At 45.2% G+C, this 26,866-nt stretch overlaps 1 protein-coding gene across 21 annotated transcripts in view; it reads left to right on the top strand.

Moving 5' to 3' along the window:
• UNC80 (unc-80 homolog, NALCN channel complex subunit) overlaps positions 1–26,866 on the top strand; it is a 3,486,058-nt gene that overhangs the window by 112,265 nt on the left and 3,346,927 nt on the right. For all 21 annotated transcript variants that reach the window (XM_069615884.1, XM_069615886.1, XM_069615890.1 and 18 more), the window contains exon 3: positions 3,188–3,344. In XM_069615884.1, coding sequence (XP_069471985.1) covers positions 3,188–3,344 — 157 coding nt within the window. The remainder of the gene's footprint in view (positions 1–3,187; positions 3,345–26,866) is intronic.

Here is a 26,866-nt window from a genome sequence, read left to right on the forward strand (position 1 = left end):
TCGATGCTTAACAGACCGAATTTAACCTACATCCATCAAGCAGTGAAAACAACTCTTCTCAATATTTCGACTTACGCTCTTCGATGCTTAACAGACCGAATTTAACCTACATCCATCAAGCAGTGAAAACAACTCTTCTCAATATTTCGACTTACATGTGCAGACACCACCTAAGGAAATGGCACACCAGCTCACAACTGCCTAACTAGAGTACAACTTCAGACACTCAGGAAATTATACTTATTGGAAGACATCACATCAAGGCACTGCCAAAACCCTAAGAGAACGGCTTCCCTGTCCCAGGAATATCTAAACCTCAACAAAAAACCTTTTCACACATCAATCACAGAAGCCAAACATATCTTACTATATATAATGCAACCAACAGCAAGACCAATAATTTGAAATCACTAGGAAATCCCCAGTGAACACTCCCCACCTTTTGACTAGCCCTCTATCTGTCTCCATTTTACTCCCCCACACATACGCTAACCATTCACTAGCACATGGCTTTTAACAAAACACCCTCTCCTCAGACTACAAACATCTCAGACTTACACTTCTAACTACAACTACCATACTCACCCACTGGCCAAAACACAATCACACTATAAGCAGAGTGCATCATTGCATCCTACATTTCACATCTAAAACGTTTACATCAACGCAGAGCAGAGGGTACTTCGATCTGCAAGCGCATCACAAAGCACTGCAATCTTGCCCTTCATTCCCTTCCCAACTAACCAAAGCCACTCACTCTCTTCTAGATCCGCCAGAGCACCACCTGTAGACCATGCAAATGGTATTGGTGTGCGGTACAAATGATAATAAAATAACACAACAGAATTGTAGCGAGATCTGGCATTGAGTGAGTTCAAGGATCCAACATCCAGAATTATCACGTGGTGATCGTTATTGACCTCCTCTCAGCCAATCAGAATGTTTGGAGTGCAGTCAATAACTACTGTTACTAACTGCATTTGAACAGTCTGACTTTTAAAGCAGACGAGAAACAAAAATGGAATTTCCAGGCAGAATATGTTTCACCCCGACACTCCGTCTCAGGGAGGATCTTTATTTCACTATAACATTACATGTAACAAATTAAAGAGGAATCTAAAAAATGTACTTTCTTTTAGAGAAGCTGTTTACACCTCAACCTTGATCATGTTAAAATTGTTCCAGTTTAACAAACTGTAATTAAAATGTTTAATTCATGGAGACAACCTTGCTATTTAAATGCTTCAACACGAAAACCACATTCAATTCATTTACGCAATTTGGTGTTTACTTGAATTACTGTTGTAACATTTTGTACTTCACCTCCAAAAACTCCACAACACATACTGCTATTACCACTAAGTGCTAATAGCCTTATGGACCTTGTTGGGGGTGGGAGATATTATCGCTTGAATAATGACCCTTTCTCAGGCCATAAGTTGATGGTATGTAATTATCCTGGTCTATAGAGCTGTAGTAACACATAAAATATGTAGTGTTTCAGGGTTCACCCAAAATTTTAATCTTGAGACTAATTGCATTGTCACCACTGCAGGACGGTAAGTTGGCCGCCATAATTACGTTGCTGTCTGAATAAAATGTCACAAAGTAAGTGAGCACAAGGATGGTACTATCTGGCATACAGGATGAATTCTTAAAATATCAAGTGAAATCTTTAGAATCAGGTCCTAAAAAGGTGGAACAGTCTTTGCAGCTGATCAAACATTAATACTAGACCTAACACAATACATTAATAGGCATGCATTTAACTTCCAATGGGTCTGGCAATTGGCAATGTTTATTCTGGAGTCACTTGAGAGGCATAGCGTGATAGAGATGTGCACTCAGCAGCAAATCTGTAGTGAAAGTGGTGGGACTTAGAATAAAAAGGTAAAATATTATGGCAGTCGCATCGAAAGCTGGTAAACATAAACCCTTTCCGTTTGTAAGGTGAACTGCAGATCTGGGAAAATATGCAGGATATACGAACAATGATCACAGATGTGCTTCCATAGTTTACTAGGATGATCCCTTTCCCGACCCCAGATCAGACACCCAGAGCTATGGCTCTTGGAAGGGTCCAGGTGGCAGCATACAAGCTTGACTTGATCCCCGTGGAGTGCCAGCATTACATGCACAGCAACATGGCCTCTAACGCTATCCTGTCTTTCCCCCCAGAAGTCACTGCCTATTTCACCTTGTTCGTAGGTGGGAAGTTGCAACTCTGGTTTTAGCACTCTTGGGGCCTCATTACACCGACGGCGGTAAGGGTTAACGGTCACCGTTAATGGTAACGGTGACCGTTAACCCTTACCGCCGTACTACGAGGTCCCTTTGCGGGTTGGGGAATTTAACGCCTGCTTTTTGCAGGCGTTAAAACCCAACCCGCAAAGGGACCTTGGTGCTAAATACGGCACCGCAAATTTGCGGTACCGTAATTAGCACCTTCCCCATTCCCATTATGCCCTATGGGGCAAAAATGGGAATGGGGAAGGGCAATGGTGGAAGGGGGAATTACCGCCCCACCAACCTTGGAGTAGGGCGGTAATTCCCCTTTCCGCCAAGGCGGTGCCGGTAATTTACCAGCATGGACCAAGGTGCTAATAGCACCTTGGTCCACCGCCTACCGTGTAATGAGGCCCACGGTCTCTCACAGGCCTGTCTTGTCCGTTAGGCCGTCCAGTTTTCTTCGCTGATACAGACCCCCCTGCTTTGACACCACAACAATGGTTACATGTCATGTCTCTTCCTTTGGAAGTGTGCTGGCAAAGGCAGTGCAGCCTTTAGAGGATTTGTGAGGTTTCCCAGGAAACCGGTTCCCCTGAAGGACCAACGAATGGGCCTCGTGTCTGGCTTGCGTGAAATCTCAAGTCTGCCTCTGATGTAAAGGCTCCTGTGAGGCATCCGCTGCCAATGGTGCGGCTCTGTGCTCCTTTCCTGATAGCTTCCTATCGATGTCGTGGCTCCTGCAACAGGAAATTCTTACATTTGCACCATTCGATGTGGATTGTGTCACCACTGCCCTTTCTTGACTAGATTAGGCTGGACTTGGCATGCCCCAAAAATCTACCTGTTCTCAAATGCATTTTAACATGAGCCTGCGGTTTATTTGGCGGTGCAGTAAAATTGTTCGTTTGACTTATCAATTCATGTTTCTGTAAATGTATATCTATCTCTTTCTTTGTAGTCATTTGAACGAGTCCTGGTGGAGAACAAATTGCACGGACTTTCTCCAGCGCTTTCTGAAGCAATACAAAGTATTTCCCGTTGGGAGTTGGTACAAGCGGCCTTGCCACACGTGCTGCACTGCACAGCCACACTGCTGTCCAACAGAAACAAACTCGGTTGGTACACGTTATTTTTCTCTTTTTGATCACATATAAAAATGAATTAATTCCACTTTCTCAATAGTTTAACGTTGTTTCTTCTCTTAACCAGTGGTGAGCCTGGCTACGTTGTTCTACAGCAATTATAATCCTGCCCTACAGAACCACAAATCAGTCTAGAAATGGGAGTAGGTACCTGTTTCTGTTTGGACTGTCAATGGTTAGTGAAGCGCGCATGTTGCTTTTCGGTGTTCAGAAACCAGTTTCATAGAAATCGATATGCAGATAAAGGTCTGATCTGGTATGGGCAGGAATTAACCAGAATAAGGTTCATACAGAGCCACCATTTCAAACCTGCAGTCGTTTTTGCTATTCATCGTCTCAGTGAGTCACAACGGTTCATTGAAGATTTACTAGAAAAGATAGCGCAAAGCTGTCTTCTTTATTTAACATTTGCAGCATTGTCAATATCTTATGAACCTAAGTGATGGACACGCCCGAGTACAACAAAGGTCCATGTTTACTTTGCATACATTTGTGATTCAGAAAGGCAGCCTCAAACCCAGTCCCGACCCAGTCCAACTTAGGTCCTTCCTCTCCTTTATCTCTTTCTCTAACTGTGGTGTTCCCCAGGGGTCTAACCTCTCTCCCTGGCTGTTCAACCAATATCTGGCACTTCTTGCACACCGCATAGCCGCTCTCTGCCCCAACTTTCAGTGCTATGCGGAAGACACTCAGCTCATTTTCAGGCTCCCATCAGCCACCTCTTCTCCTTTTCTCATCTCTGACTGTCTTTCCGCCATCCCGGAGTAGCACAATGATCTCTGGCGCCAATGATCTCTGCCTTAATGCCAGTACGACCGAGATTCTCCTCATCAGCACACCTGCTCCCTCCTTTCCTGTCACTCTGGCCGGCCTCTCTTGGCCCTCTTCCTGCTCTCACCTGTGAGGCTAAAAACCTTGGGGTCATCTTCGACTCCACACTTTCCATCTCTTCTCACATCTCTAACGTCTCTAAGAAGTTACACTACCAGCACCTCCTCAGAGGTATTCTTCCTTTCCTCTCCTTCCCCGAGAAGCTCACTGTCTCCAGAGCTCTAGTTCTTTCTAGGCTGGACTACTCCAACAGCCTCCTTCGAAATCTGCCTGCCTCTACTCTCCGCCCTCTGGAACTCATCGAAAACAGGACTGTGAGACTTGTCTTTGGCCTTAAGCACAGGGATCGCATCTCTCCAGGACTGAAATCTCTGCTCTGGCTCACAGTGGCGGAAAGGATTACATTCAAAACCCTCTGCATTGTGCCCAAGGCCTTCTGGGGCCTGGGACCTCAATACCTTCAACTCTCTCTTCCTAAATATCCTCCGTCTGAAGCTCTTCGCTCATCCGTCTCCAACTCCCTCAGCGTTTGTTGCTTCTCCAAGCAGCACGTTGGTGGTAGATATCTTTCTTCTGCTGGGGCCGCCCTCTGGAACAGCCTCCCTGCCTCTCTGAAACTTGAGGAGAACCATCTCTGGTTCCGGAAGCACCTCAAGACCTTCCTCTTTGCTTCTGCTTTCTCTCCTCCTCTCTCCTGCTGATCTTCTGGCTGAATCTGAAACTGAACTGGTTTACCTGGCTACCCTCTGATCTCAGGCCCAGGTCCTCCCCCGCCAGTTGCACACCTGCACTGCCCCCCTGGCAACCCTTGCATTCGGGGACTGTTTCTGCATCCCTACAGCCCCTACCAGCACTTGACACCTGATTTCTGCACTTGCCACCAGCTGGCTGCACTTCTATTTATTTTCTTTATTTATTTTACTGTCATCCTATATACTGCACTGCCACCTCTCCTTTCCCCCTGCACTTTCCCCTTGCCCCCTCCCCTGCACTTGCGCAATCTCAATGTCACCTGGCCCAGTAGGATCGCTGTCTCTGTCTTCCCTCTGTTTCCCCTCCCTCGTCGCGCCTTGAAACACTTGTGTATAGGCGCGTTTTAAATGCCATATCATATCATATTAAACCACTTCTCTAGATCAGTCGACGTTTGCCTCCCCGAGATACAAGACTCCACTTAAATGCTGGGGAGTACAGGATGAGCTCAAAGAAATAGGTGCCGTAGCAGTGGGTTAATCCACATTTCTCAGTACATAGTGCTTACCTAACATTTAGGGAACTTGTAAAACACAACTTAATTTGACAGGTCTTATTTATAGAATCCAACCTTTTTTGTGTCCCGCATAACAATGGAGCTAATGCATCTGAGAAAAATAATAAAATATATCGGAAAGGGCTTTAGAGTGTCAAGTTTCATGCCCCATTTCTCATTGTTGGTTCAGTGAATCGATTCCATTAAGGAGCGTGTAGCAGAGTGGTAAGGCAGGAGAAGGTGGCCAACCATTTGCTTCCTCAGTGGCTGGCCCTCTTGTTTTCTCAGCAGCCCATCCAGAACAGCCATCTGGACCACCCTCCATGCCTCAACCAAAGGGAGTCTGGAGGGCTGGGCTTTTGGACTTTTGGGAGGCACTACCAGGGCAACAAAGCAGTCAGCAAAACTTTAACAGTACTCCCTTATTAAGCAAGTAAACGACCTGTAGTCAAATGTGTGTATCGCTATTGAGCGAGGCAGAGTAAACGCCAATAGAACGTCCTGTTGGGTTATCTTTCATGAGTGAAACACGATGCATTATGTACTTATTAACAAACTGTGCATTCGAGGACATGTCATTGAGGCCACTGCGCTGATTTAGGGATTTTTGGCCACATATTATGTGTGCCTGTGTATATTCTGTGACATGTCATCCTGTTGGGACCGCTGTATTCAAAGTAAGGCATAGTGCATTCTGGGATATGTAGTTCTGAGCATGAGAATAGTAAACCACACATAAAAAGGCTCGCTCTGCACTTTGTTTCCCTGCCAAGAATCCATCCTCCTACCCCGTGCAAGTCTAGACACTCAACAGTTGCGATTTCAAGGACATGTCAAGCAGCATGGCGTATCCCTTGCTCTAAAAGAAAGAGTGACCCTGAGTCTAAAGGTCTAGCCCCTGTTCTGTAAAGCAAGGTTGGCGAGGGACTTATATGGATAGTGTCCAACAAAGTCAGTCACGGTTTCAGGGAAAAAAAGTGTCCCTGAGCATTTCTTTTGCCTTTTGGGGTTTTGCTCCATCGATACCCTGGTCATACATAACTCGTGTAGTCCCTTGTTTTCCCTTGGCCCTGGAGAGCGCAGTATTAAAGAAATACTCCGTGCCAGAGACAGTCCTCACTGGCCCTACACCACCATCCAAGACCAGCTGCTATGGTGGGTTTCTGGGCAACCTGCAAATGAAAAGGTTTGTCACTGAGGGGATGGGCCACAATGCTGAGTTTCAGATGTTAATAAGGCACAGGCGCACGAGGAAGTTCACAATTAAGTTCCGCTTTGCCGCTTGGAATCGCTGCTGCTCGGGTGCTTTCTGCTGATATTACAGACTGAACTTTGCAACTTTCCTGATTCACTCAGTGTTTTCCCGTATTACCTGTGATTGACAGGATGCTCTTGTCCCGCCCAGGAACCAGCGAACTTCAACGTGCATAAAGTCTGCATGCACGTGCACCGCACGCGCGCACGAGGACATTCACGATTAAGTTCCGCTTTGCCGCTTCGCAGCAACGCGGCGGCTGTGGCTCTACCCCATTTGTTATTTTTTATTTTGATTTTGCATTTGATTTTGTGCTGTGGTCAATTGGTAAGAGCCATATCAGTGTTGATTCAAAAGTTTTAAGTTCTATTGTTGTATATGGTGTTTATAATCTATACCCTTAAATCTAACATGCCTAACAACATTGTTCCGCCAGAGCAACTCCGCACCATACCACAAATGTTCAATTCCCAAATTCCAGAGTTTGTGCTTACAACGAAAGGCTCCCTTGTGTCCACGTTACAACATAGAACTCTCTCTGCAACCATGCTTTCAAAAAAATGACATGTGTCCCTGAATGAAGGTCTTACTAATCAGCCCTCCATTATGGCACAGTCACAAATGTGTGTCGCTCTTCCACCTGGCGCAAAATGGGGTGGAAACAATCCTTCTTTGAATAATGTTCAACCGATTCAATCTATGTCAGATGTAACTATCCTGGACTCTATGAAAATGGATGAGAGGAAAAAGAAACATTATCACCATTCCCTAAAGAACATTTCTCTGATTGCTCCGATTTCATCCCTGAGTATGTCCGAAGATCACGCTGGCATCTCTTTACATGCCAGCCAGTGTGAATCACCCACTTCCCTTTGGTCTGAGGGTCATCAGACTGTAAGCAAGGGCTCAACTTCTGCCTCCTCTTCCATTAAAACAACTTCTTTGGCCGCCTCTTTTGTTTATCCAACTCTGCGTGCTGTCAGACCCCCACAAACAAGTCCTGTCGTTTCTTTACCTAATATGACAGAAGTACGCTTTCTGCAATCAATACTTCTGTTTTGATTGTCCACAAACTTTTCGCACAAATGGATGAAAAATTACAAAAACAGGCTGCTCAATTAGAAATGATCCTCTTATGGACTCAAAATAATAGTCACCCTCCAATTATGTCCTGTTTGTCATCTCCGAACCCACCAGAGCATTTTGTTCACTATGTGATTGACTGTGGAGAACTGTCCGTACAAACTCATTGTCAGCCTGTCCCACGTCAAATAACCACGTTATTACCTGAATTTACTGAGATCATTCGTCCGGCTGATGCTGATCTGGTTGACCCAAGTGCACAGGCAAATAAGTCCCAAAATGGTTCCGTAACAACTGCATCAGGTGCTTTGGTATCATCAGATCCAACCCCTAAAAACCAACACATTTTGGGCTCCAGAGGCAAGCGGCCTTCACGCCCCAAGCAACAACAACATCTTTCTATGTTAAAAAAATCCAAAAATCTTCCCACCCGCAGAGGCGTCAAAAGTACTCTGAAAGCTTTTTTTAAAGCAATAGGTGGTTCTATGCCCTTAGCACATGCCTCTAATCCTTCATTAAGGGCACCTTCGACAATCACAACTGCTGTAAATAGTCCCGCACATGATTCTGCGCTGTTGGATAATCGAGTGTCTCACAGTGGTGCTGATGCAGCAATGAATCAAAACTATATAAAAAACATGCTGCAATATGCCCCGGTGGACAATCTTGTAGAGAGCATTGCTCAAGCTGAACAGGCACCTATCCCAGTGCTCTTGCAAGTTCTAATGTTGAAAAGGTCATTCCCACTTCTTTACAGATTTTACCATCCTCTTTGAGTAAGGAACAAGGTCAAATTGCCACAGATTTACTAAAGCAGGCGGTTGATGCGTATTTGTTGGAGAGCCTCCGCTGCTCAAAGGATAGTCAACAAGTATTATCTCACTCCACTCAACCTCCAACACTCAACACCTCGCCCTTTATCTCTACATCTGTTGTGTCTCAGCGAATTTCTCAAGCTATGCCTATGAGTCATGTATGGTCACACCAACCACAACATCTAAATGTTCAAAATGCATATTCTGAAGTTTTGACTCATGCACGATCCAACACAGTCTCCCAATCACCAGCTTTGATGGATAGAACTGGTCCATTATCATTCATTTAAAATGCAGAGAAGGACAATTCCCAATGTATGATCTGAATAGACGCAGCGTCTTGAACATCTTTAAAGATGTGCCTGAATTGCAAGATGTCACGTCAAGAGACATAGAACAAATTGAATTAATTTCTGACTATTGGGCAGCCATTTTCAGATTGTGGATTCCATCTGGGGTGGTGGCAAATATAATCTGGCAAGCTAAAGTGTCTATCTTTGAAATGTTTTTTTTTATTAGCTCAGGAACCGAAAATCCTCACAAATTCATCAAAGAGCCAGAGTTGTAAACCGAATATTTCCAAGAGTCACTTGGCAAATAATGTCATCCCCATGCCAACTCAAAACTTATAAAGACAGTAACCATTATAAAATGTGCAAAAAAAAGTATTGACAATTGCTACTTGGAATACGAGAAGTCATACACACCTTCAATCCTCTATACAGAAATTGCTCACTGAGTTTGACATCCTGGTTTTCCAAGAAACGTGGTTCACCGTGCCTCCGATTTGGGACGGACATGAAATTGTTCTTTCTCCGGCCTTGGCAACTAAGGGGAGTCCCTCATCGGGTCTTCTTGTAGCGATCAATCGCTTACGAGGATTGTCTATTAGTCCTTGGCCACAAGAAAACATTCATTTACAATTAGTAAAGGTCACAATTGCTGAGCAATCCATTGCTCTCTTGAAGGTTTATAGAAACCCATTAGCTTGGTTTGACGCAGCTTTCTATTGTAGTCTGTATAAGCTTCTTGAACTGATTAACATATCTGCCTCAACAACTCACATGATTATTATGAGAGACCTTAATATGGATTGCTTTAGTCTAAAGCAAAACTCTAAGGCAGTATTGATGTGGCAAAACTTTATGTTGGAGAGACACTTTCAGATGCACAATGGATCAGTTAGTGGCGACTTGACACCACAAACTGCTTGGCTACGCAATAATTCATCCAGCATTATTGATTACATATATGTTGATAAGATCTTGTTTACAAAAATAGAAAAAATGGAAATTAGTGCCCAACCAAGTAGTGATCATAAATTGCTTGCACTCTCAATTAATTGGAATGATTTAGAAGCAAGGGAAGGCTCAAATAATGTAGGGCTTGGAGTCAATAATGCACAGACAAGGATAAAATGGACAAACTCAAGGGTTCGCAAGTTTGAGTTCCTTCTGCAACAGAACATCTCGAGAGTTGGCCTCCAATACACTGAAATTCTTATCCCGTTTGTTAACACCATTACTCTGCCAACTAAGGGTCATATTAGATATAAACATCCATTCAATTAGGCTATTTTGATTAAAAGAAGAGAATTCAGACAACTAGAGAGAAGGATTATCTTGTCACATGCACAGAACCGATGGCAACAACTAAAATTAGCCAAAACACGATATAAAATTTGGATATCAAGCCATAAATCACTAATTTTTCAAAGAGACAGGGAACAGATGGCTGTTGCCATGAGTGTTAAAAACTCAGCTGAAATGTGGCATATTTTGAACAATAATGGGTCATATAGACAAGCTGAAGCCCAACTTAATGCTGTAAATGAAGCAGAATGGATTGCACATTTTAGTTCTTTATATGATGATCCCAGGTTCAATGAGGCGAATTACCCGCAGTCCCAGGCGCACAAGTGGAACCTAGCCTTTTCTGTAGAAGAAATTGAAAACACCATCAATAAATCTAGTACGTCCAAAGCAGCTGGTCCAGACCGCATCTCAAATTACACCCTCAAAAGTAATTCCCCCGAATACATCGTATTTTTGATCTCGTTGTTGCTTCTAGAGCTATTCCAACATCATGGCAATCCTCAATAATCATTTCGATCTTCCAAAAAGGTGATCCATCAGAAGCAAAGAATTACCGTCCGATTGCATTACTAGATTTCCCTGGGAAGATCTTTGCAAAATTCGTGCTCCATGCCTTCAACAAGTAGACTTTGGATAATAATCATCGAGATCCCCAGCAGACAGGATTCATTACAGGCATGGGTACTCAAATTAATTTACTAACTATAAATGCGATAAAATCACATTGTCAAGAAAGTAAACAGCCATTATATTTGGCGTTTGTAGATTTAAATTCTGCGTTTGATTCAGTCTCTCGAGTTCTTTTATTTGACAAACTGAAGAGAGACCTGTGTCCCACTACTCTGTTTGAGATTATCCATGCTTTACATTCAAGAACATCGATACGAGTCTGTCTATCTCTAGATGGAATCCTGACAGCTGCTATTGCAACTGCTCGTGGACTGAAACAGGGATGCCTGTTGGCATCCGCTATTTTCAATTATTTCATCCATGATGCGACTCAAGTATTCAAAAATGTGATTTCTGATTCCCCAAAGATAAATAACCACCAAATACATAATCTGATGTATGCCGATGACATGGTCTTAATGTCAAAAACACAGAGTGGCTTACAAAATCTTCTTGCAGCTCTCAACTTTTATATAATGAACAATGAACTTATTATAAATACAAACAAAACACAAATAATCATGTACTCCCCTAGGAGAAATGCTGGCAATAAACATGCCATGATGTGTCTTCTAAATGCCATATTAACAAGATAAAACTGAATCTGGTATCACAATATGTTTATTTGGGTATGATTTTTGAAGGTCTTCTGCAACCTGTTGCCCCCCTGGAGCAAGTTGAGAAGAAACTAGACACTGCAATATCTCAGTCCAGGATACTCATGCATAGATACGGCAAATTCTGAATTAAACCGGTCTGGTTTTACTGGACGCAAAAAGCCGTTCCATCTATTTTGTATGGGTTAGAGACACTTGATGTGTCTTCTAAATTTAGCTTTGATAAATGGGAAGCCCCCCTTTTGGAAAAAAGTGTTATCTCTGCCTGTATCTATTCCATGCTCATGGCTGTGATATGAGCTAGGTCTGATCTCCCTTGAAGCTCTATATGGGTGGCGCTTATGCTCTTTATTCAGAAAATGTCTAATCTCGACTCCACATAATGTAATCCTCATAGAATTGAGTGCACATATGTTTTCATTAGACCACAAGTTCTTTCAGATTTGGATAAAGAAAGCATATTATATCCTTGTCAATTCAGACATAACAATTGATGTCTTAATTAACAATCCTGACAAGGCAAAAAATCAAATTCATAGCACTGACTGGATTCGGACGTGTGAGCTTTGTCATCTATATATTGATGGAGACTTTGATCGCTTTCCACCAACGAAAATGAGATTATTACCAGCATATCTCATTAAAGCCCCATCTCCAAAATATCATGCTCAAATTTTACGGCTTCGATTCAATATAATGCCAACTCAAGCCTTACTTATGAAAAGGAAACTAATAACCAATCAAGAAAGATATTGTCGCTTTTGTAACTCCAAATCCATTTGTGAAACTGTAAAACACTTAGTAACTCAATGTCCAGCACTCATTTCTCCAGACATTGTCAATATTTGGATACTCAGGTAATAGAACAATGCTGGTCAATAATTTTGAATAGCTCCTATCTCCCAATCCAAGTAGCTGCTGTACATTTTTTGGTTAGCCTTAATCTAGAGAAGGACAATCAAATTGAAATCGAGAACATGGGATGAAACTTGAAATGTGATAATATACAGAGACATTTTAAAGGATTTATATGATCAATTGTTAATCAGCTGAATAATCTAATATGTTTTGGTAAAATACTTTTACTGATTATATGAATATTTGTAATTTTATTATGTATGCTTTTATAATGTTTATCAATCTGTATTTTACTTTTTTTGTATGTTGATCAAAAAAAAAAAGTTGAAAGGTTGATTAAATTCAACCAATTCAATAAAAAAATAAAATAAGGCACAGTACACTGGGGAGGAGTTAGGGTGCCCATGTGGGCTTTTATATAAAAACCTTGTAAACTTTTAAAACAAGTAAACACATAACCTTTCTTCATTTCAGCCCCTCACCCCAATTTAGTTCACCCCTTCATGGTTTAATAATGCATTTATCAGAGTAATAGCTACTCTTCGCACAAACCCATCAATGAATGAACTTAAAGCAAGTTTCAATGCACACTCCCTGTGGGCACCATCCTTTCTTCCGCAACCTCCCATCTTATCACACTCCATTGCCTGCTTTACACCCTCTTAAACCCCTTAGCAGCTTCAGTCTGCTCTAACCCAGAATCTTTCCCTTTCTTAGTCATCATGGTCACATAAGATGTCACCCAACACACAGTACCATTTTGTCCTCTGTCATCAGGTCAGTCCTTGATCCTGTCTGTCCCACTCTGCCGTGGTTGGTGCCACAGGTACCTTGTCTGTGGCAGCCCTCTTCATTGTTATGGCCTTGGGAGCTCCAGTCCTCATTGGATTGGTGGTGTTCCCACAGGGCTTTGCGAGCCCTTTGAATCCATTTGGAGCTTTGGGTGCCCCTGATTCTTTCCTTCGTGATGTTGTGTGTAAACAGCAAGGAAGTCCTATGGCTCTACAAGCCTCTTGCTTTGCTTCTTCCTTTATTTCATCCATGGCGGTGCAAATTCACAGTAACAGAAGTTCCAGGGCTTTACAGGCCCTTTAATTTATTTCCTCCGTGGTAGTGTTCCCAGGCAGGGAAAGTCTTCATTGGACTCTGCCCAGGCCTGCACACATCGTGCTGAGCCCCGGCCACACTAGACATCGCGACCGGGGCCCCAGGTAAGTTCTGCTTTCTCCGCTCTCCCCGTCTGGCCCCGGGGAGAGCGGATGCTGCACAGGCCCCCCAGCGGTGCTGGCGGACTCCCGGCCTGCACCATTGGGGTTTTCCTCCACTTCACTGCCCGCCCTGCTTGGTTATGTGGTGGGCTTGCTGACACGGCCATAATCTTCACCTGGACTGCACCGCACATGTGGCCAGGGTCGGACTGGGACAAGAAATAGGCCCGGACACCAAAAAAATAGGGGCCCACCCCTCGCCTCAAAAAAGTGGCCCACCCCTTGCCTCAAAAAGGTGGCCCTCAAACCATCATCCGTGAATCGCGTCAATTCACGACTTTACAGAAAATGCTATGTATGGAGGGGTCATGTGTCTGTTACATTACAACACAACTCATAAAATAACATTACTTTGCATACAGTTCTGTGACAGGGTCTACAGCTGCGAGGCGCAGGAGTGGCATGAACCAACCACCCCCATTGCGGTTTTGGGACCTGCTGCAAGTCAATGCTTATACAGCGCTCCGCAACCCCAGCAGGGAAGGAGGGTTAGGGTGACGATGGTTGGATAGGAGGGGGGGGAGTAGGGAAACCAGAATGAGGTTTAGGGAGAGATTATGGATAGGTTGGGGATGTAAGGGTAAGGTTTGATCACTGCGCATGCTTCCAGCTAGCTGTTACACTCATACAAACACACGTCCTAGCACAGGATCAAAGGATTTCTCCCTTCTCTGGCAGCTTTGGTTTAAGTTTCTGGCTGAAATAGCCCATACGCCTCTCACTCTTATACATTGTACACAGTATAGGTGACGGTACTTGCGCTCCAGTCCCCAGTAAATTAGTAACTCCCCTCATCTCCCTAGGTGCAGCGTTTGGGGGATCTGGAAGCATGTACCTGTTTAAACTTTACATACAACAAGAACACCAACCCCGGCACCATTTTTAGTTTGCGCTATTGGGTAGGGGTGTTGCTAGGGCTGGCAAAAGATCCAGGGGCAGGCTATGCTAATGTCGGGACTGGCGAGACTCTGGGCTAGCTACCATTTTGGTTGTAGGCAGCCCTGCCCCCTGAGCTTCTATCCGGGGCTATAACGAAAAGAGAACCAAGGGTTATAGCCTCCTTAGACCCCCCCACACCCTCGCTAGCAACATCTTTGCTCATGGGAACTCTTTGAGCTCACATTAATCAGCCTTATCAAACTTGCACTTGAAGTGCCTGCCAGTGTGTTTATCAAAGCCGTCTTCTGAGAGTTATAAGCTTAATTGGAGTTGCAAATCACTACTGATGTAATAAAAATGTCTTAACCAGGTCATCCTAGAGCCACTTGATTTATAGGCATTCTGTGTGACCTGCTCGGAAGTCCTGTTAAAAACACTTGTGCTTGTGTGGAATGTAACCATGGTGCATGCATGGTGTGTGTGCATCAGGTCTTATATGACTCTTATGCCGTGTGTGTAAAATGGTTGGTTATGATTATGGTTTTTGCTGTGGAGTACATATGTGCTGTGGGCGATTCGTTCACTTCACACTAGTGCGTGTTGCACTGCACACACACTAGTAAGTTAAGTATGGGTCACAGCCTTGGATTTGGGGGCCGTGCGAGCTGCTGAACATGGGAGAGCGCAAGCCAAGCGTATGAGAAAAGTGACCATAGACCAGTCTGAAAAAGTCCCACAAGCACACGTTTCTTATTTGTTATTATTCACAAGCACACGTTTCTATAGGCACATTTAGGAAAATAGTGTTGCCAAACACAGTGTATTTTAAAACACCCAGGTTTAGTAATAGCATGAGCACAGTGTACATACTACAACACTGGCCTGTTGGCCCTGCCCTTCAGTTACTGCCCTATTACACGTTAAACCAGCTGAATCTAATGATAGCAGTCTGAGTCCTGCCCAAATGACGTCTTGCTCTGGAAGGACTAGAGAGCGAGAGCAGACAGGGTACAGTAGTTTGAGATGCCCATATACTGCCCATTGGAAGTGTAAAAGCAGGTGGCGCTCGTTGCTGGTGACATTTACTGTGAACACTTGCCTTTTTTGGAAAGTGTGCTTTGAACCACTGTAAGTTACAATGTGGTGGTAAAAAATGGGCATGGATTCTATAATCATCCATGGAGAAAGACATGTGACAGCCCTTGCAATAATCCATTCGGCAAACACACAGTCACAAAAAAGGATAAAATAAAGTGGACAGAAAATCAGAGGTTCAGTGGTGAAACTTAAAACGATGGGCCATCCCATTCCGAATGCATTGAGCGGGAAGCCAAATGTGGCACAACGCAAAGTTCTATGGGCAGGTACACCACGGAAGCTGCAGTGGTGTAGGTTACACTCCCCACACTGGAGCCCTCCCTTTAGCTAACCAAGACTGGACACACTTTTCAAAAGGGTTAGAATAAAGCTGTCACGATATCTTAGAAGCTGCAAACACTTTGGATTCAGATGAGCAGGTTTTCTATTTTTTTTTAAACATTTGTAGTGGTAAGGTTTGAGGTGCATGCATCAACAATTCGTAAATCATTAGAACACTTTTGTTTTCATAAGTGAACAGATAAACCGAAGTATGTCATGATAAATGCATTGAAATGAGCCACAATGTATTTGCGCGCCGGGTTTCAATATAAATGCTCTGCTTCGCTTAGTATGTGTGTGCTATTTCAAGAGCGCATACGTTTCAATGCAAAATAGTGTACCAGTCTGAAAATATCCTCAAAAGGTGTACACTTCTGCTTGCCAAGTCGTGCCAAAAATAAGCAAACCCGCAGACTGAATTTGCTACGTCGTTTACAGAGGCCTATAGTTCCAATCACTTCTTATTGTTCAGCAGTTTCTCTAATTATATGTTGGTGCACTGTGTTCGTTTGTAAATAAATCAAGTCCCAGAAATGTCTCTGAATACTACTGATATGTTCTTTTCAAGCAAAAGTATTTGCAACTGTCTTGAAACTTGGCCTAGATCAGATGAAAAAAGGCATCCCAGTTTTTTGGACACTGCTTAGGTGTTGGGAAGAGAGGTTGAGATAAGCTAAATACAATCCACTAAGATATCGAATCAAATATTGAAAACGGCTTTCATTGCATCGTATCTAAAGCGAGGATTGGCAGTTTAGGGAGGGTGAGGACAGTCACATTGTAGCCGATTGGGGCTGAAAAGCTAAACAGACTGCGCACTGCACTCCGTGACAAATGTTGTTAAGGCAATAAAAACACACACACAGCAGGATAATAAAATAAAAAACCGCAGGCGCCCCGGTGCCTCCTATCAAGGCAGCCCCTGTGCTGTGGACCCGAGGCCCCCGCAGGCTATGACATGAAGGGTAATTACCGTGGACCCGGGGATCAAACCCGTGTTGCTCCATGTCGTTTTGCTTTCAAGGCGAGCACGTTGCCCCCCTAAGCTATCCTCCCGAGACCTGATGTTCGTGTGATTTTCTTTGGGCACAAGCAGCCTGTGCATGCGGTACGAAGCCATAAAGGGGCAGTTTTGGGGGAGTAGAAAAAGCGGCATGGTCAAATCTAGGGAGAGCTGGCGCCGCATGAGGTAGAGAACAGGAACTGACTGAGAGCAATATTGGGGCAGAATGAAGGACAGCGCGCAATACATTTGGGGCAGATCCTACCTAACCGCCGCGATGTAAAACACACTGAGTCTGAGCTAGCTGGTGGGCTGCCTGCCAATCCATTAGAAGTCTGACCTTACCTGATTGTGCACTCTACAGCACAGTTAGCAGGCAGGCTGCTGTGGCCTGGGCACTGGCGGCCTCCTCTAACTCGCCTGCCCTGCAGCCCTGGTGACTCCTCTCCTCCTTAGTGGCTGTGGGCACTGGGCAGTGGCGGGCTGATGGCCACCGAGTTGTCTGGTGGTCCACCACTGGACTGGTGTGTGCACTGCAGTGTGGCTCAGCTGGCTCTCTCTGTCTCTGTCTCTAGTAGTCTGTGCCCGCTCTGTGCTACCTATGCGCCGTGTGGTGTGGTCAGAATCGTGCCCAGGTTCAGAGGCCCAAGGCAAAAATCCTCAATCACGTCACGTGGTGTGACGTCGTGGACCTGGCGGCACAGTGTCTATGTAGGGCGGGCAGCGAATTTTATTGGCCCCCGCCTTGTTCGGCGGCGGCCGCAAGCCCCAGGCACAAATTGCTGTTTCAACTTTGCAAGAAGTGCAACAAATTTGTTGTTACTTCCTGCAAAGTTGAAGTGAAGCAATTGAGTGTGTGTGAAATGTGTCAGTGGCTGCACTTCCGTGCCAAAGTGCCGGAGGCCAGGCCCAACTCCCAGCCCAACCCTGAAGCCTAGGCAGGCAGGCTGCCCCGCACGGTTGGCCCCCCCAGCATCAGGACTCAGAGGTGTTAATTGCTTTAGTTTGTAATTGCTAAGTTGCTAGATCAATCAGAACAACTAAGCTGGCCCGATCGAGCCGAGCACATGACACTGCATGGCGCCGCCCCCCCTCGGCACGGCCGCCGGTTGCCACTGGCCACCGTACTTGATGCATATGCATCTGCATGCATCATAAATTATGATGCATGCATGATGCAATCATCAAAGCAAGGTAACACAACATCTCAGATCTGTAGTGTTACCTTGCTTTGAAGAATTATTTATGCTGCTGCAGTCTGACTGCAGACAGTGCCGCCTCCTGTTGCCCGGCCCAGCACCCCACCCCCTCATGAGTCTTGACACTTCCGACAGCCGCGGCCTGCTGCGAGGCAAACTGCTCCGCTCGGTCACGTCGGGCGCGGCTGCCCGCCCGCAGGCAGTGCTGCGGTCCACGGCATGCCGCACACATATTCTCATACAGAGACAATTGGAATTACTAATTACAAAAATAAATTTAAAAAAAAAACGGCCCAGGGGTGGCTGCCGAAAAACCGGCCCCAGGGGTCCCCAAAGTCGTTCGGCCACGGGCCGATCGACCGAAAGGGGCAGTCCAAGCCTGCATGTGGCCCAGGACTTCTCATGCCTACCGGCTGCCCGTAATGGCCACCGGGCAGCCTGTAGCCCTCAAGCCACACTCCGGTTTGGGTCGGGGTAACATGCAGCCCCCAGCCTGGGCGTTATCTTCACCCGGGCCTCACTGCGCATGCATGGCGGGTCTTTTTCCATCTTCTGGCCCACCCGGGTTGGTTACAGGCCGCAGGACTGCCTCTCATGCCACGCTCTCGCTCGGGGTCCGGCCCGCATATGTGGCCCCGGACGTAGGCGTTTTGATTCACCCAGGCTGCTCCACTGGCCTGGGGTGTTTTTTTAACGCCAAGCAGCAGCTGACCGACGCATCCCGGCTCATAAAAAAATGCCCTGGGGGGCCGCTCGAGGTTGCAGCCCCCCCCCACCGTGACCACAGCTCTTCTTTTCTTTCTTTTCTACTTTCCTCAGGGTATCTTTATTCTGTCTTTCTTTTGCGTCCCCTTCTTCTAACTGTCCTTTTCTAACGGTTCCCAGTTCAGTCCACGTCTCTGTTGGTTGGCAGGGGAGACCTGCCATTGTCCTTCAGCCTCCTCCAGGTTCCATGCGTCCCCCATGGTGGGGAACTTGGTGTAGTCAGGTAAGTCCCAGTTAAAACACTTAAGCTTAAACATTTAATAAAGACATTTACTAAAGCTCTTGTTTCTTGTGATTATTTCTACTTTCATATATATATACATAACCCCTTAGCTAACAGGGCCCATATGGGCCTGTGGTTACACTCGTCGTCTGGGCCTGGGCCAGGTTGCCGCAACCTGTGGTCATTGAATTCTTTGTGCCTGGAGCATCGGTATGTCCACTGGGGGTTTGGGGTATACAATTAGCCTGCACCCTGCTGCTATACTCTGAACTCCACCCTGTTTTTCTGGTATGCGAATGAAGGATATATAGTATACCTGATTCACTCAGCAACCTATAATGGATACTGTGCCATTTATACACTCAAGCAGCTCTCACTCGCTTCAGCAACCTCTGCAGCACTGGCCCCTGCCAGCTTCTGTTCTGCGGTCCTTCATAGACCCTTTGCCTTGACCTGGCTTTTTCACCCATATACTGGATCATTGTGCTCCTAGGTATCTGACCTCATCCTTGTTCTGCCCTAGTTGAGCCTCTTGGTTTCTTGCCCTCCTCCTCTTGCTCTCACTTCTTATCCTCCACCCGATCTTCTTTTTGCTCCCTCCTCTTCTTACTCTAACACCTCTCCAGGTCTTCTTTGTCTCTCTCATTAACACCAGGCTCAGGTTGTGGCAATAAGGGCACTGATTGAAGGCCTTTTCCTTCCGGTTTTCCCTTGCTCTGATTTAGTCTAACACTGTGTGCCCATCTTCTTTCCTTGTGGATAGCACTCCACCCTTAACACCAGGTGATGTGCTTTTTCTGCAGGTTTAGTTTGTGTGCCCACCATGTTAGGATGAAGTAGAAGTGTCATTGTGTTTCTTGAACCAGTGATCCACTAGGTAGGTTCACAGGGAACTGGCTGTATGTTCTCCGAAAGTGTGCCTTTTCCTGAACTACTGACGGCTATCTTTGCCACGTTTTGTGTTAGAGTGCTGTTCACATTGGATGTCAAACCTTTTCCCTCAGGTGACCGCTGCGATGGGAATTCCGGCTCTGTGCATGGACTTGCAGGCCTTGTAAAAGTTGATTGGTGTATGTTTCTGTTTCTCATAAGCTGCCTATGTATGAGTGTATGAGCTTTCTAACCCTGCTATGGATTCTCAGAGGAGTGTCTGTAGGGAACCTATGTGCCCTAAGTCCACTGTCTCAGGCTTGAGTGGACTGGCCGAGTTTTAGGGATTCACCAGGAGTTGCGTGAAGGAGTGGGTAGATCGCCCTGCTCCCTAGAGTTCCCCAGGCTCCCTTGTCTGGTGTGGCCACAGTGACTTTGTGACCCTAACAATGGAGCATAATCTGCCAAATATAGCAAAGCAAAACCAACATACCCAACACAGTGTCACCTAGCCTACCATGGCAAAATCTGGTAGGGGTGAGAACCGTAAACAGGAAACAGTCCTTCCAACCCCAAAAGTGTCCCCTCAAACCTTACCTGAACGTTTTAGCTTATTACCTAGTCCCTCTGCAGCCCTGGGATGACAGTCCAGGTACAGATATTCTTACATGTGCTTACCTTTTTGTTCTTAATCAAAGGATGGGAAGCCTACCAGGTAACAATTCAGAGCAGTCCTACCCCTGAGGGGGACAGTGGCTGTAGAGGGCCCCAATTCATGCCCCCCTTGTGCCCGCATGTTTGTGTGCAGACCATTGCAAACCTATTTCATACCTCTACGAGAGTCTTGCAAGACTTTTGTTCATTGCAAGGACCCCAGGCCTGAAAGAAGAGACCAGGGACTGAGCCACGAGAGGAGAGCAGAACAAGAAGAGAAGTCGAGCCACGCGAGTACTCCAGCATCGCCTGATGCGTGGAGCATCGTCAGAGACAGAGGGACCAACCGGACAAACCTTTGGCAGTACACTGCCAACAGAGGAGACACTGCACCACCAAGTAACACCAGAGAGGGCAAACTGGACATCATAGACACACCCACTACCAGGGACGTAACAGGAACCTATCATCATCCGCCCCAGATTCCCTTAACTGTGGACCCAGCGGATATGGGCCCAGAACCACAAACATGAACATTGCCCCCCAACCCCCACCCACCCCTTGGCCAGCATCAACAAAAAGTGGCAGGAAGGAATGGCCAGGGAAAATAAACCAATCCTGAGAAAGGCGGCTTATAAGCAGGGGAGAAGAAACAGGAAGTGTGGGTTGTTCAGGTGAGGTCAGAGGTGTAAGGTGGACAAGAGACCAGCAGGAGGAAGAGGGAGCCATGGCCTGTGGAGAGGATTTGTAGAGCAGATGAGGTTATTGGCTTAGAAGCAGAACTGTTTCTGCAATATGAGTGTGCATGTTTATGTGGCGAATGAGTAGAGAGGTTAGTGTAAGGAGTGAATGCGAAATTCGGTGGTACAGCGTGAAAGGAGTGCGTTTGAGTAGTTGGTGGGAGGAAAGTAGTAGTGGGAGGAGAAGAGTAGTAGTGGAGAAGGAGAGTAGTAATGGTACGGGGAGAATAGTAGTGGGAGAAGAGGGGTAGTAGTTGGTGGAGGAGAGTAGTGGGAGTAGGAGAGTAGAAGTGTGAAGGGGGAGTAGTCGCGTAGGGAAGGAGTAGGGGAGTGAAGTGAGAAGAGAAATAACATCAAAGGGTGGAGATAAGATCAGGAGGGGTGAAAGACTGAAGGGATGTCAGGATGGAGGGAGGAGTGAGTGGAAAGGAGTCAGAGTAGAGAGGGAGAGATGAGTGTGGACGTGCAAGGACAGCCTGAGTCCAACCAGCCTAAGTGCAAGGCACTGTTTAAATTCCTGTTAGAGCACCACCCATTGGCAGTTAGGAAGTCCCTTGATAAGATAGCCAGCGTTTTTGTTCACATTGTGCAGCACAATTCAGCATGTAAACACTAGGGGTCAACATTCACTAGCACTAATAGGGGTTACGGACACCTGGGTTAGGGAGGCGGGTCAAACTGAAATCAGAGGGAGGGGAACGGTCCTAGGCCCCACAAATAAAAAAAATAGCATTATTATCTATTGTTTTTATTCGTTTTTAAATTGTTATGCTTATCAAATTTCTGAATATTTATGTGTTTGCAATAGTAAAGTTTTTATTAACTGTATGGTTTTATGCCAAATAAAGTTTGATACTACTACTGCTTACTGCTAAATAAAAGAATAACCCACCTTTAACTGTCTCCGTGACTCAGTGGTTTCTGTGCCATCTGTGACACTACTCGACTGTTATGCTTTTGTGCTGTGTGTATAGCGTAACTTGGCAAAGTGCATTGCATGGTTTGGGTGTATGCAATACAGTGCATAGAGTGGGTGTGTGCATTATGTGATAGCTGGGGTGTGCACTTATTGAGTATGTGCACTTACAGTATACATTAAGAACCTACCTATGTCCATCCACCCTGGAACCAAGTGCTTCTCTAAACTCATTGGTCATGGTCATTTATTCAGACGTACCAAAATGGCCAGCATTGCATCCTTGACCAGAGAAGAAAGTTTGTTCCATATAGCGGAAAGGATGCACAGCTGACCGTGTCACAACCTGTTCTTTGTGTAATCCGTATTTGTTTTGCTTCTCCCTTTTTATGTGCCTGTCTCTGCCTCTTTCCCGGTTCGTGTGTTAGTAGTCCTGATTACTGCCTATTCTTGAATACCTGTACTCTGTCTTTCAAGACTTGCTGAACAGTCCTGATGACTGCCTATTCTTGGTTTCTCCATCGAGTTCGTCGTTATAAAACCTCCTCTGGATCAAGTCGACATATCGAGTGGTTCTACCACAGGCTTTTCTTCCCAGGAAAGGGTTTCCTCCGAATTGGGTCCTCCTCTTCATGTTGCCTCGTTTCCATGTGTTCAACTCTCTCACGAGCCTGGATGGGATCTTGCAGGGAAAGACCTCATCTCTTCACCTCTCGCCAATGCAAGCAGCGCCGTTAAGATTAGTCGCTGACAGATTGCAATACTAAAAGTTGCAATCCAACATGGAACAATGGCAGGATTCGATGGATGCTCTACAGAAGTTAACCGATAAACAGTAAGCCCTAAGATGGGAAACTATAACTCAAGGCACACCTTCATGGATGCTCTCCAGAAGTCAACTGATAAGGTGCAAGCCCTTAGATGGGTAGATATAACTCTTGGCCAAGCAGTAACTGCTCGAAAAAGACCTCCCAGTTGACCTTCCTGGCGGAAGTACTGGCACAAAGAAGTTTGAAGTTTCCACAAAAAGGTTACGCCAATTCCTGGATTAGTGTACAATCTAGTTTGGCTTATGTCCCCATAAGTTACTAAGTGATCACTCTAAGGTGCGATTTTTGGTGACTAATATGGTGTGAACTGCTTTATCTTAGGAACCCCCCCCCTTTTAACTACAAGCAATCCCTTATTGGATGGTTGTCACCAGTGGAGTAACTTTGCGGAAAATGTTGGGGGGGACATGACATCTGAAGAAAAGGTGCCCCAGCCAAATGAATGGGGACAGAATGGTGTGCCCTGAAATTTGGGGGGATAAACACCCCTGCCCCCACCTAAAATTACGCCCATGGTTGTCACTGAGATGTTTGATTGTCCTGAAACTGTATACACTGCACAGGAAACTATGCTAAATATTTCTGAAGGGGCTCAGGATATTCTCATCTCTGTGACCATATTTAAGCAATGAGCAGATGAGGTGGGTTGGCCCGAAGAAACCAGCGGCATTGAATTCTGACACGGGTTATCCAAGGAACATATGGAAGAAATGGGTCATGTAGCCTGACCTGCCTCTTTTCCTTACTTAGTAACCTTGGTCTTACAGCTAAACTGCGGACTACAAGAATATAAATCGGAATGAAATAAATCTTAAACTATTAGGACCAAGAGACCTCCTGAAGTTCCTGTGAATCGTACTCAGCCTGCAGATTAACCTGAAGCCATGCAGATAGGAACAGGATGTTGTCCCTTATCCAAAAATGAATGGCCCAAGTGAAAGAACATATGTTTTGCTGGGCCGAGGGTCATTTGGTAAAGTAGTGCTCAATTGTTCCAGGTAGGAAGTCAGGAAACCTGACCTCCTGTTCCTAAATGGAACAAAGAATTGTAAGAAAGTAGGAAGTCCTGCACGACCACCAAGTTTATACTCATTGACATGGATTCCTCCTTGCAAGTCATCCTAATCCATACAAGCATCATAGACAGCAGTTTTCTGACTTCACATGATTGGTTATGGAACCTCTGGGGTATTCATGCGTCATCTATGTTCCCAGAAGAACCAAATAGAATCCATACAAGATGTGGTGGCCAACGATTAATATTGGGGCCATTGTTTGAACAGAATATAGGGCTCACAATGCACATTTTACACCATTATAAACAACTTTCCTTTGATTTGATTCAAACCGTGTATTTTCCTGTGGTCCATGGGCATACTTTGGCTAATGGCACTTTATCCACACATGAATTGCAAAGGCTGGCACTCAAGGCTCAGGGAATTGCATATAGAACACTGCCTACTCAGCATGCACCAGAGACAGAAGTCAGAATCAATGTGTTACTGCAATCCTTTGATTGGTAATATGAATCAGCCGATATGATAGCTCAACAGGTTGAGTGCTTGCTGCTGCAATCTGTGTGTGATCTGCAGATCTTAGGTTTGAATCCAGCCAAAGCCAACTCAGGCTTTTATCCATTCAAGTTCGGTAAAAGAGTACCAAATTCATTTGGGAGATATTGGATGTAAATATTCTGTGTACAGCGCTTTACCGAAAGCGCTATATAAAAAACAAATCATTATCATCAATCAAAATTCTAGTAAATATTGAGAATATCTGGATGTTTTTACTGATCGACAAGAACAGCAACTTCCCCTACAAAGGCTTGAAGAGTTTGCTATAGACCTCCTACCAGCTACTTATATTCTATTCAGTTGCATGTACATGCTTTCCTTACCAGAAAAAGAAGGATTCAAAAAATACTTACAGAAGAACCTACAAAATGGGTTGGTTGCAGAACCCAGAAGTTATAAAGGGGCATCTTTTTTGTCCCAAAGAAGGACACAACTCCAATCTTGTCTAGATTTTGGACGCCTGCATAAGATTATCATTAAAGATAAGTACACAGTTCCAATGATTGCTGATACCTATATTTCGAAAGGATTGTGTCGTCCCACGTATTCCTTATCTTTGATATTTCCAATAACTCAGCTTTGCTGCCTCAGCAAAAAAATGTTTTGTTTTCAGCAGGGGGTGCTGTGCGTCGATGGCTGTCGACTCGATGTCCCTCGGAGGCCTCCGTCCCGATGTCGACGTCACCGCAGGTACATGTTGGCCTCAGTTCCGTTTTTCTGCGCTCTCAGCTTCGGATGCATAACGCCTCGTTCCTGACAGAAATATTTGTGAAATCTCTTAGAATTTCTTTGAATCTTCTTCTTCTTATTGAGTTTCGATCGGTGTCTGTGGTGCTTGGGGTCGAATCATCCGTCTTCGGAGTGCGAGGAATGCCATGACGTTGACGGCCAAAGCTTTGAGAAGGCGTAGATGGAAGTTTGCGGCAGGTAAGTCCCAAAAAAACCCTTCTCCTCCATCTAAATTTAAAACCTCTGACGAGTCGAGATCAACTTCTCCTCGTCGTAAAAGTCGAGAAGAAGTCTCTTCGAAGACTAAAATACCGATGTCACCAGCGTTGAAGGAGTCCATTATGTTGGAACCGAAAGATGTGTCATTGACACCATCACTCCATTTCCAATGGAGAAGCCATCAACGCCTCGAGTGTCAACCTCCTCGGCGCCACAGGTATCGATTCCGTCGAAGCCATCAATGCTCTTGTCGAAATCAACAACGCCTTTGTTGAAGCCATCAACATCAACAATTTTGGCAGTTTCAGCTCCCATTGCTATCAACATAATGACAACTTCTATAGAAAAGACTTACAATCCCCTACCACGTTCAGACTTCTTCAAATCTCTCGCTTCAATTTATGAAAAGGCAGAGGAGTCCTCTGAGGATGAAAGACCTTTTGAACTACAATATCAGAGAACTGTAGGATGAAGAATTTACAAGAGTGCCTACATGAGGCTAGTATGATTGACACCTCTCCTGAGGTTCAATTTGGAAGGGCAGACCCTAGGAACCACGCTGATGTAACTTACAGACAGCTAACATCAAGGGGTCATGGAATATATGGGATGGTCGAGACCCACACCTGTTTTTGAGCAGGATGATCTCACCGACATATTGGATAAAGGGCCACCGGAAGATCCAATTGTCCCTTTTCACCAAGCCTTGCAGAGGAGGGTGACTTCTAATTGGGAGGCAGCAGAGGCTATTCCAGCTGTAAATAAAAAACAAACATCTAAATACAGAGTCTCCAGCTCTGATCCTTTTTACCTCTCTAAACACCCAACTCCAGAAAGCCTTATAGTGCAGGCAGCCACTTCCACAGGCAGACAAAATGCCTACCCCACCATACCCCAGGATAGTGCTAACAAAAGGTATGATGCCACGGCCAAGAAGGTTTTTTCATCCGGCAGTATGGCTTTAAAGTCGGCCAATGCTAGGTGCATGCTAGCGAGATTCACCCACACCCTTTGGGAGTGTATTTCTATGGCGAATGACCATATCCCTGAAGGGGAGTAGCGAGACGGTTTCCTTAACATCGCCAATGATGGGGAAAGACGCAATTTGTGACTCCTTCCAGACTGGTCACGACTCTGTTGACAGTATCAGCAGTGCTATGGCGGCTAGTACAGTAATGCACAGATTTGTGTGGTTGCGAAAGTCAGGATTTGCTACAGACGTGCAATCCAGGCAT

Source organism: Ambystoma mexicanum, chromosome 9 (assembly GCF_040938575.1).
Source record: "Ambystoma mexicanum isolate Mex_15411 chromosome 9, UKY_AmexF1_1, whole genome shotgun sequence".
In the NCBI taxonomy this organism is placed as follows: domain Eukaryota; kingdom Metazoa; phylum Chordata; class Amphibia; order Caudata; family Ambystomatidae; genus Ambystoma; species Ambystoma mexicanum.